The sequence below is a fragment of the Drosophila biarmipes genome, chromosome X (assembly GCF_025231255.1).
Source record: "Drosophila biarmipes strain raj3 chromosome X, RU_DBia_V1.1, whole genome shotgun sequence".
Classification (NCBI taxonomy): domain Eukaryota; kingdom Metazoa; phylum Arthropoda; class Insecta; order Diptera; family Drosophilidae; genus Drosophila; species Drosophila biarmipes.
Window position 1 is genome coordinate 19310383 of NC_066611.1, and position 13005 is coordinate 19323387.

Consider the following 13005-nt stretch of genomic DNA (forward strand, 5'->3'; position numbering starts at 1 on the left):
TCTCTCTCCCCTCTCGTTGCAGAGCTTCTCGCTGCGCCGCGAGTTCGCGCAGCATGCGCACGCGGCCAAGGAGGGTCGCAACGTCTACTTCACGCTCTCCTTCGCAGGCATCGCCCTCATGGCGGCCGTCTTCGTGGGCGTGGCCGTGGCCAAGTGGCGGACATCGCGCTCGCCGCACGCCCAGGGCTTCATCGAGGTCGACCAGGTGGGTTGTGGGTTGGGGTCGGGGAATGGAGATCGGAAGGGTCCATTGTGTCCCTCTGACAAAAATCTGAATTGAGAAAACCTGATACCACCCCTTACAAAAACTGAAGAAATGGGTCAAAAAATAAAAAACTCTAAAAGTGCCAGCTGATCAAAACTGTCGCTCTTTTGGCTGTACGTCTTGATTTGGCCAAGTTACGACTGAAAAACCCCTAAAAATAGAGGATTTTTGACTAAAATCGGAATTTCAAAAAATCACGATACAACCCCTTACAAAAAATGAAAAAATGGGTCAAAAAATAAATGTCCCTTAAAGTGGTTGAATTCGATGCCTTGGGTCGCCAGCTGATCAAAACTGTCGCTCTTTTGGCTGTACGTCTTGATTTGGCCAAGTTACGACTGAAAAACCCCTAAAAATAGAGGATTTTTTACTAAAATCGGAATTTCAAAAAATCACGATACAACCCCTTACAAAAAATGAAAAAATGGGTCAAAAAATAAATGTCCCTTAAAGTGATTGAATTCGATACCTCGGGTCGCCAGCTGATCAAAACTGTCGCTCTTTTGGCTGTACGTCTTGATTTGGCCAAGTTACGACTGAAAAACCCCTAAAAATAGAGGATTTTTGACTAAAATCGGAATTTCAAAAAATCACGATACAACCCCTTACAAAAAATGAAAAAATGGGTCAAAAAATAAATGTCCCTTAAAGTGGTTGAATTCGATACCTTGGGTCGCCAGCTGATCAAAACTGTCGCTCTTTTGGCTGTACGTCTTGATTTGGCCAAGTTACGACTGAAAAACCCCTAAAAATAGAGGATTTTTGACTAAAATCGGAATTTCAAAAAATCACGATACAACCCCTTACAAAAAATGAAAAAATGGGTCAAAAAATAAATGTCCCTTAAAGTGGTTGAATTCGATACCTTGGGTCGCCAGCTGATCAAAACTGTCGCTCTTTTGGCTGTACGTCTTGATTTGGCCAAGTTACGACTGAAAAACCCCTAAAAATAGAGGATTTTTGACTAAAATCGGAATTTCAAAAAATCACGATACAACCCCTTACAAAAAATGAAAAAATGGGTCAAAAAATAAATGTCCCTTAAAGTGATTGAATTCGATACCTTGGGTCGCCAGCTGATCAAAACTGTCGCTCTTTTGGCTGTACGTCTTGATTTGGCCAAGTTACGACTGAAAAACCCCTAAAAATAGAGGATTTTTGACTAAAATCGGAATTTCAAAAAATCACGATACAACCCCTTACAAAAAATGAAAAAAATGGGTCAAAAAATAAATGTCCCTTAAAGTGGTTGAATTCGATACCTTGGGTCGCCAGCTGATCAAAACTGTCGCTCTTTTAGCTGTACGTCTTGATTTGGCCAAGTTACGACTGAAAAACCCCTAAGAATAGAGGATTTTTTACTAAAATCGGAATTTCAAAAAATCACGATACAACCCCTTACAAAAAATGAAAAAATGGGTCAAAAAATAAATGTCCCTTAAAGTGATTGAATTCGATACCTTGGGTCGCCAGCTGATCAAAACTGTCGCTCTTTTGGCTGTACGTCTTGATTTGGCCAAGTTACGACTGAAAAACCCCTAAAAATAGAGGATTTTTGACTAAAATCGGAATTTCAAAAAATCACGATACAACCCCTTACAAAAAATGAAAAAATGGGTCAAAAAATAAATGTCCCTTAAAGTGGTTGAATTCGATACCTTGGGTCGCCAGCTGATCAAAACTGTCACTCTTTTGGCTGTACGTCTTGATTTGGCCAAGTTACGACTGAAAAACCCCTAAAAATAGAGGATTTTTGACTAAAATCGGAATTTCAAAAAATCACGATACAACCCCTTACAAAAAATGAAAAAAATGGGTCAAAAAATAAATGTCCCTTAAAGTGGTTGAATTCGATACCTTGGGTCGCCAGCTGATCAAAACTGTCGCTCTTTTAGCTGTACGTCTTGATTTGGCCAAGTTACGACTGAAAAACCCCTAAGAATAGAGGATTTTTTACTAAAATCGGAATTTCAAAAAATCACGATACAACCCCTTACAAAAAATGAAAAAATGGGTCAAAAAATAAATGTCCCTTAAAGTGATTGAATTCGATACCTTGGGTCGCCAGCTGATCAAAACTGTCGCTCTTTTGGCTGTACGTCTTGATTTGGCCAAGTTACGACTGAAAAACCCCTAAAAATAGAGGATTTTTGACTAAAATCGGAATTTCAAAAAATCACGATACAACCCCTTACAAAAAATGAAAAAATGGGTCAAAAAATAAATGTCCCTTAAAGTGGTTGAATTCGATACCTTGGGTCGCCAGCTGATCAAAACTGTCACTCTTTTGGCTGTACGTCTTGATTTGGCCAAGTTACGACTGAAAAACCCCTAAAAATAGAGGATTTTTGACTAAAATCGGAATTTCAAAAAATCACGATACAACCCCTTACAAAAAATGAAAAAATGGGTCAAAAAATAAATGTCCCTTAAAGTGATTGAATTCGATACCTTGGGTCGCCAGCTGATCAAAACTGTCGCTCTTTTGGCTGTACGTCTTGATTTGGCCAAGTTACGACTGAAAAACCCCTAAAAATAGAGGATTTTTGACTAAAATCGGAATTTCAAAAAATCACGATACAACCCCTTACAAAAAATGAAAAAATGGGTCAAAAAATAAATGTCCCTTAAAGTGATTGAATTCGATACCTTGGGTCGCCAGCTGATCAAAACTGTCGCTCTTTTGGCTGTACGTCTTGATTTGGCCAAGTTACGACTGAAAAACCCCTAAAAATAGAGGATTTTTTACTAAAATCGGAATTTCAAAAAATCACGATACAACCCCTTACAAAAAATGAAAAAATGGGTCAAAAAATAAATGTCCCTTAAAGTGATTGAATTCGATACCTTGGGTCGCCAGCTGATCAAAACTGTCGCTCTTTTGGCTGTACGTCTTGATTTGGCCAAGTTACGACTGAAAAACCCCTAAAAATAGAGGATTTTTTACTAAAATCGGAATTTCAAAAAATCACGATACAACCCCTTACAAAAAATGAAAAAATGGGTCAAAAAATAAATGTCCCTTAAAGTGATTGAATTCGATACCTTGGGTCGCCAGCTGATCAAAACTGTCGCTCTTTTGGCTGTACGTCTTGATTTGGCCAAGTTACGACTGAAAAACCCCTAAAAATAGAGGATTTTTGACTAAAATCGGAATTTCAAAAAATCACGATACAACCCCTTACAAAAAATGAAAAAATGGGTCAAAAAATAAATGTCCCTTAAAGTGGTTGAATTCGATACCTTGGGTCGCCAGCTGATCAAAACTGTCACTCTTTTGGCTGTACGTCTTGATTTGGCCAAGTTACGACTGAAAAACCCCTAAAAATAGAGGATTTTTGACTAAAATCGGATTTCAAAAAATCACGATACAACCCCTTACAAAAAATGAAAAAATGGGTCAAAAAATAAATGTCCCTTAAAGTGATTGAATTCGATACCTTGGGTCGCCAGCTGATCAAAACTGTCGCTCTTTTGGCTGTACGTCTTGATTTGGCCAAGTTACGACTGAAAAACCCCTAAAAATAGAGGATTTTTTACTAAAATCGGAATTTCAAAAAACCCCTTACAAAAAATGAAAAAATGGGTCAAAAAATAAATGTCCCTTAAAGTGATTGAATTCGATACCTTGGGTCGCCAGCTGATCAAAACTGTCGCTCTTTTGGCTGTACGTCTTGATTTGGCCAAGTTACGACTGAAAAACCCCTAAAAATAGAGGATTTTTGACTAAAATCGGAATTTCAAAAAATCACGATACAACCCCTTACAAAAAATGAAAAAATGGGTCAAAAAATAAATGTCCCTTAAAGTGATTGAATTCGATACCTTGGGTCGCCAGCTGATCAAAACTGTCGCTCTTTTGGCTGTACGTCTTGATTTGGCCAAGTTACGACTGAAAAACCCCTAAAAATAGAGGATTTTTGACTAAATCGGAATTTCAAAAAATCATCATACCCATCAAAAAATTAAAAATAAATTCCTTATAAGTGATTGAATTATATAGATTGGGACGCTAGCTGATCAAAACTGTCGCTCTTGAATCTGTTACTACTGAAAACCCACTAAAAATAAGTATTTTTGACTAAAATCAGAATTTAAAAAATGTTATATTATGGTTTCCCAGTCGATCTCTCATCCCGTATCCAACACACATGACCATCTCTTATCCTAAAACAACTACTAACCCATTGATTTATCCAACCAGAACGTGACCACACACCATCCCATCGTGCAGGAGGAGAAGATTGTGCCCAACATGCAGATCAATGGGTACGAGAATCCGACCTACAAGTATTTCGAAGTGAAAGAGTAAGCGGGACGGCAACAGGGGCGCGGCTGGCTAGAGCAGGAGCGAGAACGCGAGCGAGCGAGAGGCACACATCAACAGCAGAAGCAGAAGCAGAAGCAACAGCAGCAGCAACCACAATTTCAAAATGGAAAACTTAAGCATAATATTAAAAGCAGATGGGAAGAGAAATGATTTTTTTTTCGTCACAAGGAGCGCAGTTCCAATAAGGAGAATCGAGGGGTAGAAGAAGAAAGATAAATTCAATGAATGGTAATATATCTATATATTAAATTAAAGCAAGCAAGCAGAAAGGCAAGAATATAAAGCAAGCAATTAAATTTAAGTATTTGAATGTTTAACAAAATGCAGTAAACATCCTTTCTAGCTCTCTGTCTCTCTCTGTCTCACTCGACCACCCTTCCCTTTCCCCCCACACACACACATACTTTCACACAGATACACACACATAATCAGATTGAAGAAACAGACTCACCTACATTTCGCACACTGTGGTTCTTGTTGGGCGCCAATTAAAAAAGAGAGAGAAAACTAATAGCCAAAGAGGCAGGCGAAAATCCGTGCAAAGGCAGCTCGGAGTAAAAGAAGAAAGATGAAAGCGTAGAGACAAGAATCGCAGACTGCAAAAATGAAAAAAAGGAAAGGAGGAGCTGGCGGAGGAGAAGAAAGAAAGGAGAGCAGAAGAAAAGCAAATGCAAAACAAAAGATATTCCTAGTAAATAAATTGTCAACACACACACATTCACACACCGACTCACTCATAGATTCAGGAACACTCACACACACACGCGCATTCATGGCTGCTTCGTAGCATACTTTCGAGCGTTTCGTGGCGTTGAAATGCTTGCAAGCCGATCGCAATTCTTACCGACAAAACTTACGCCACTTATTAGAGCCGCGCTAAGAGCTAAAAGGAGAAGGGAGAAAGCAGAAAGCAGAAACACAGATACACACACTCACACACTGAGACACATGTGAACCTAAGAGCTACCTACGCGTACTAATCTCTATACGAACGTGCATATGCGCCCATGTATATGTCGAACTCTCTCTGAACCACACACGCTCACACTCACACCAGACAAAAAACGCAAAGGCAACTGCAAATGCAAGAACCCAACAAATTATATATACACATATATATATATATATATATATACAATATATTTAAAGCAAAGCAAGAAGAAATGTCCATAAATGTATTTATGTATCTATACACGAGCCACACAACCCAGAGGTCGAAGGTCAGCCGGCTAAGGGGAAGAATTACGATGCTTGGCAGGCTATGAAATTAATATATGAATCAGCTACGTAACAGAAACAATGCAAAACGCTAAGCTAATTGCAGGAGGAAGCCCAGAGAAGGAAAAACAAATCGACAAACGGAAAGCGAAAAACTTTTAGAACTTTTTCTGCATATTTTGTGTGTAAGTCGGTGGCAAAAAACCAAAAACCAAACAAAAACCAAAACCAAAAACAAAAATGTTTTTTCTCTTTTTTACGTTACATGTTTCACTCAAAGGCCAGCACAAAACACTCACACCCCCAACACACCACACAGAAGAGCCCTTGAGCAGTCGTTGCATTTCGTATCAAGAGATTCGCAATTGTTTGCAATTATGTAATTACACCTTAGAGCCAAATGCCGGCGAAAGCTGATAAGCGGGTCCCCCAAACGGAGGTGGGACCGCAGAAATCCGGGGAGCTTGGCGACGGACGCATCCGGAGACGGCACCACCTAGAGTGGACGCTCCGAAGAGCCGGAGAGTCCCAAGATAAACCGTTTCGAAACGGCTGGTTTCATTTCTCGGCTCGATTGCTTGGCAAATATTTGGCCTGCTTTGTTCGAGCAGCGAGATACTGTTACTCAATCAAGCCAAATAATCGAATTGCCTTTCCCCGAGCCGATAAACCGACGAGTGGTTGCCCTTCTCAGTTCAATTTCCATTCAATCGAGGGCTAAATTGCAACTAAGCACACTGATATTCACGTAAGGTGGCAAAGAATTGAAAATCAAAAGGATTAAATTTAAACTAAAATTGAATTGAAATTGAAACTAATGTTGAAATTGAAGTTCAAGTTGAAATTGAAACTAAAGTTGAACTGAAATTGAAACTAAAATTTAAATTGAAGCCAAAGTTGAACTGAAATTGAAATTGAAGTTGAACTAAAATTGAAACAGATTAAACTCATTTTTTATGTTTAAAATATTTAAACTAAAAGTCAAACGAAAGCCGAGATCTAAACTGTTATTGGTCTTAAAGATTCTGAAAAGAATAGGTTTAAAAAGAGTTAAACTAAATCGTAAATTGCTTGTCACATTGAAACCGATATTCAACTAAAAATGGAACAAGAGCCACAGCTTGAAAGTTGAAGTTGAAAATACAGCTGCACTGAGTAATTCGAAAATTAAATCGGAAATTGAGATTCTGAATGAGATTTAAAAGGAGAATGTACCCATAATTGAAACTGCAATTAAAATTTGGCAACTGGGTTTAAGTTGAAACTGACATCGAACCTGTAATTAAAGTTGATTGGAAATTACTGGGATTGAAATGTACTTTCGATCTAAAAACAATACAGCACAAACAGAACTGGAAACTGGCAGTTACACACTAACACAAATTAAAATCAAAATAAGTGCTGTAAATTAAGCGGAAATTGAAATGCAAATTCAAAAGTCACCCGAGATTGATACTAAAATTGAAGCTGGATGAAACTGGCAATAAAAAGTTAATCCTCAGTGAAACAAACCTTGGAATTATAGCGGAAAATTACTACGAAAATATGGAAATGTAAGTTAAGACCATAATTACCATAAGAATAAAGTTTTAAATATCATTTTCATATCAAAATGAATTTGCACATTAAATCCAAGGTCAGTGTCAATGAGGATTACAGATTTATGTTCGGTTTCTGAGCATCAAGAATAGTGACGACTTCAATTTTGAACTTGATTTACGATTTTTGCTATAATTGAAACGTTTAATTAGGTATTAATTTTTGGTGGTGATCATATCCACTTTCCAGCTCAGTTTGACTTTCTATTTGAATTCAGTTACAGTTTTGGAATCAGTTTCAATTCAAATTTTACTTTTCAAAAAGACTTTCAAGTTTAGTTCTTATTTCTCAAGAATCTAAGTTGAATAAAAATTTCAAAATATATGCAATTCTAGGATAGGTCGAAAATTTTGGCTAAACGGAAATTATTTCAAATATTTTAGACAGGTTTAAAAATTATGGCAATCTTCGTTTTTCAAGGCAAACTCACGGCTCTCCCTCACACAGACAAAGACAGACACATTATATAATGCTAAATGTATTACAACAATATATATACATCAATATATATATATATACAAACACATATATATTTCAACAGAAACAAACAAAAGGCAAATCAACTACACAAAAAGTAAATAAGAAGAAAATCTAACTAGTCAAAGCTTGAATATTTTTTAATTTATTCATTAATACAACAAGAACAACAACAAAAAATGAAAAAGTATACATATATATAAAAACCAAAAAACAACAAGAAAAAGAAAAAAACAATTGATATTTACACTTAGTGAAGCAAAAAACAAAACCAAAAAACAAAAAAAGCGGAAAGTAAAAGCGAAAAAAAAGAAACGAAAAACAAAATGATGCAAATGTGTAAGAAATAAACCCCGTCCTGCATAAATAAAATTAAATAAAATAATAAAATAAATGGAAACGTAAAGAATATCATAAAACAAAAAAGATTTACACAAAGATTAAATGCAAAACCAACAAACAAAAAGCGTGGAAGCAACAACAAGAAAATTATAATGAAATCGCATGTGTTTTTGTCGTAGTCTCATCATTGAAAACCAAGAGAAAAGCAAAAAAAAAACTAAAAAACAAAAAAAAAAACAAATTCAAAACAAAAAGAAGTAAATTGTAACGAGAGAAACCAGCAAATAAGAGCAAAAATTTGTGTAATTCTTTTTGTCGAACTATGATTTTTGGCCGAGCGGAGAACTCAGTTGGAGAAAAGTATAAGAAAATTTAAATATTAAATGTACTCAAAGACAATTGTAATTGCAACAATAATTGTACGCTATATATACTATTATTAATGTGGAAAAGATTTCAGCATTCGGTCCTGGCCGTTGACCCCCGATCTTTGATCTTCGATCGGCGATCGACCATCTTCGATCTTCGACTCGCCTCGATCTACGCGGATCGATAACGATTGTCGATATGTCGGGCATTATTACACTATAGCCCCGGGGCGTGGGACCCAGGAAAAGCCAGGAAAATTGTATAATGTTTCACACAAAAAAGCCCATTGATGGAAAACCAAACATAAAACATAAGAATGCAAAGGAAACAAACAACAACAAAACAACAACAACAAAGAAAACAAAACCAAAAACCATTTTCAATGTATAATCATATAATTTGATTTTGAATTTTTGTGTTCTTTTTCGAAATATTTTGCATAAATAAAATAAAATAACAGAAAAACAAAAATTAATCGCGTGAATCAACTTTATTACTATTGTTGTTCCACATCCAAATAACCCCAAGATTATTATGATTTATTTCACGCGATCGGTCGTATATTTCACCGATAACCGATAACCCATCGAACCTAATCAAATTCCATGCTTTGGATTAGCATCGATAATGCGGGGTCAGTTGAAAAGGAATGATTGCAATTGGTACTGGGTAATATTACAATACATATATTGGTTATAAAACGAAGTAAGTACTTAATCCTAGTCTTTCAATTAATAAAATATTTTCTCTTTCTTTTTCTCTTTATAAGAAATACTATTTATCACATTAAATAAAACGGGTTCGCAATGATTTATAATGAAAACCAAACAAACGATTTTTTCAAAACGTAATTTTTACCATCTGTACACTTCAAGTAACTCCCATAAGTTTCAACCACTAATATTGCATATTACTTACTAATAACATGCAAACCAACCCTCAAACTTTCAAAACCCATTCCTGTTAGGCCCCTAAATCCCCTTGAAAGTAGTCAAAGCCAAAGCCCAATGCCAGAGAGTCTGGCTGGCCAATCAGTCCAAGAACGGGACTCCGGGGAACATCCACTCACCTAATGAGTTTGACTTCTAAGCGGGGGCTGGACTACATTCCACCCGGGCACATACATGTGTGCGCGCTCATTATGAGTTTCAACTTCGAGTGCGCCAACAAGCCTTTACAATAAATCACTTGAAAAGGTATATGTGAAATCAATGTAAAGCACTTCAGTCTATCAAGTGTCCGGAGCATGAAAATTGACGTACATTTTGATATATGGGCCGGGAGAGCTGCTTCAGCTTCTGCTGACTCGATTTGGTTTGCTTTGGCTTTTCCATTGGCGTTTCCCTTTGCCTTTGCTTTTGTCGCTCGCATTTAATGGAGCACCGCATTTTTGATCGATGTGGAACTCTGTAAATGTGGAGCACGGACAACGGACAACGGACAGCGGATAGCGGACGGAAAAGCGGATAGATAGTGATCTGTTCGAAATAGCTCGTCGAGTGGTCCGTGGGCTTTGTTTTTACCCTGCCTGCGTTGTGAAACTTTCCAAAGTGCATTCTGCATTCTCAAGAGTGCACCTCACACAAGTGGCCACCGTCCCCTGTCCGTATGTCCGTTTGTCCGCTCGTCCATTTGTCCGTTTGTCCGCTACATGACAAATGACACACAACACACTTGCCGGGCGTGCAGTTCCTCTATCGGAACAATGTTACACCCAAGTAGATAGAGGTGGAGCACAGATAGAGGGACAGACAACTTTGAAATGCACTTGAGGGTATTGGGAACTCGAAAACATGTGCATTTTTGTTTTTTCTTTTCGCTGCAAGCGATACTTGAGTGTTGGGGGGAGAATTCCTTGGGTCCGGCCCGAAAGCTCTACTCTAATTTCCCTGTTTTGCACTTGGGCTTATTGATCAACCAAGGACGCATCGGGTAATCTTCGGTGTAAGTGGTGGAAGTTACCTCTTTAAAGTTTGTTTGGTAACAGAATTATTTCAGCATTTTGTTTCGTAACCCTCACGTAACCGAAGCCCTCCCAATAAATAACAAACAAATTTTAAGTTTCTATTTAAATTTAAGACTTTGAAACAAACAAATTAATGTTATCATTACGCATTGGCTTCACATAAAAGCTTTCGAAAGCAGATGAATCGTTGGAGTCAATAACCACTAGGCACTGATAATAACCATCAAATAAAGCTCCTAGATTACCAAAACTATATGGCCTCCCATTGAGTTCATTCAGTGTGGTTGAGAGATCACTCGAGAGAGCCCCCAATAAAGACCATTGAATGGGCTCTTAAGAGGTAATCTTCAAATGGTTCATATCGTTCCAAGATCTCCAGTACCACTCCCATTACGGTTGTCGTTGTGTCTGGCCCAGTCGAAGTGACAAGATGTCAGCACAGGGATACTGATAGCTGCTACAGCTCCTGAGATCGCCGGAGAAATTAGGGGGCGGTCGATGGGGCCCCAATCGAGGAAAGAGAGGGAGATAAGGGCATAAACAAAATGCTCGCGTCCAACCACCGAATGGGTGCGACAGGGACAAACAGACTGACGACCGGAGGCAGTCCGCCCCACCTGGGTGTTCAGTAGTGTTCCACTGGGTGCTGGTGGTGGAGCTGGCCCCCTGATAAGGCGGTGCGAACGGTAGCCCGCTCTCCCATCTGATAAGAATCGAAGAACCGAATGGAAGCCAAACATGTTGCTACAACATTAAAACAGCCAGTCCACATTCAAATCGGGCTGATTAGCCAGCATATCGGGAGCTGTAATGCATGGGTCCTCAGGCCTCATATGTAGGTTGGATGTTCTCCCCGGTGTCCACGGCACTATCACGGTTACCCTATCACCAACTCTGATATCGCCCCGATCCGTTCCCGTGTGCAAACAAAAACAAAACGAAAATAAAACAGAGTACGGTGCCAAACGGGAGTTTTATGGGGCCCAACAACTCCCGATCGAGCAGCGATATTGATTGTCAATAAACATACGCGCCACATAATCACCCATAATAATAATAATACCGCCGGGGGCCGTACTACTATTATTATTATTATTTTATGACTCCGCTTGAACTCGAGTCCGCGAGTTATAGCCTGGTAGCTTTGGCCCCTTCACCTTGGTCAGGGTGCTACCGAAACATCAAGTGGCAGTCTTACGAGCGCCCATTAAGATATTTATCGGCGACCACTCGACAAATTTATTCACTCGCATTCGCTGATGGATTGGTTCCACCGGTTCCGCGGTGTCTTGTGGGCGAAGTGTCCGATTGAGTGCTGCCAATATAGCCACCCAGTGGGGTCTGGCTCTAACGGACAGTTTTGGCGGACAAGCGGACAGGTTGCACTCAGATAACGAGGGGATTAAGTGCTGATTTAGTATATACTTTCCTCAATTGCGGTTTACTGTATAGATTGCAGGGATTATACTTTATGGGTGAAAGCGATATAATAAGGCAAATAACCACCCAGTGGGGTGCACTCTACAGCGGACAAGAATAACGGACAAGGGGTTAGATAACTTTGTAATGGAAATAAATACTGAATAAGTCTTTACATGTATGCGTGGTTCTCTTTAAAAATACAGCAATATATTAGAATCATCTTTAATTACAAAAATAATAAATAAATTTTAAAAAATAGAAGAGTATCTTTTAATGTCAAAAAACAGAGAAATATATAGAAAATAGGTTAAAAATGGTCAAAAACAAAACTTTTCTTGAGAGTGTTTTAATGCAAACTTATAAGCTTATGGATAGTTTACTCATACTGAACAACCTAACTTCACTCGCACTTCGATCGCTCGGCACCACTGTGCATTGCAGCAGCAGCCACAAATCGGTTCGGACCCAGTAAAATGAGGGGCAGAAGAACAAACATAAGCAAAAAGCCCGATTTGGGGCGTTGCGAGTATCTCCCGGCTGGAATATATCTCTGCGGGCCAGTTAAGTGCATGTGTGTGGATATATACATATATACATTTTTCCAGGGGGAACGCCGATAACTGCAGCGCACACCTACGGGGACAGCTTTATCGATACTCTTGTGTACACTTATTGATATTTGTTCAACTCGGCTGCCTTCAACGCTCTCCTGTGCACTGCGTGTGTTTTGTTTAATACCTATTTGACTTTAATAAGTGATTGTTGTACCGTTTAAAGTGTCCCTCGTTGCGCCACTCAAATTCTCTGGTGATTCTCCCGGCGATTCTCCGGTTCTGCTATTTCGCTTCTCGACGGATCATCGGGTGTCGAGGGCTTCTGGCGGCGGGTCCAGGTCCCCGGTTTATTCCATTGGCAGTACGCCAGCGCCAGTTGGCACCTTTCGACGTGGAGTCGCTAAAACCACTCGATCGCAGCGATATCGCGGCTGTTGGAGCGGGAGAGCCTCAGTGCCCGAGT

General features: G+C 38.9%; 1 protein-coding gene and 1 long non-coding RNA gene across 15 annotated transcripts in view; one reads left to right on the plus strand and one right to left on the minus strand.

The window, feature by feature from the left end:
• LOC108023414 (amyloid-beta-like protein) overlaps positions 1 to 9075 on the plus strand; it is a 59236-nt gene extending 50161 nt beyond the window's left edge. For all 11 annotated transcript variants that reach the window (XM_017092874.3, XM_017092876.3, XM_017092878.3 and 8 more), the window contains 2 exons: positions 23 to 205; positions 4470 to 9075. In XM_017092874.3, the coding sequence (XP_016948363.1) occupies positions 23 to 205; positions 4470 to 4577 (291 nt within the window). In that variant the 3' untranslated portion in view covers positions 4578 to 9075. The remainder of the gene's footprint in view (positions 1 to 22; positions 206 to 4469) is intronic.
• Positions 632 to 3612, minus strand: LOC127010498 (uncharacterized). Of its 4 annotated transcripts, none has more exons than XR_007763239.1 (3): positions 3509 to 3612; positions 2519 to 2716; positions 632 to 734 (listed from the first exon to the last, which is right to left on the minus strand). It is a non-coding gene; the product is annotated as an uncharacterized LOC127010498 (long non-coding RNA). The 4 variants fall into 4 exon arrangements; XR_007763240.1 differs by lacking the exon at positions 632 to 734 and adding an exon at positions 1137 to 1328; XR_007763241.1 differs by lacking the exon at positions 632 to 734 and adding an exon at positions 1647 to 1725.
• Positions 9076 to 13005: the final 3930 nt, after the last annotated feature.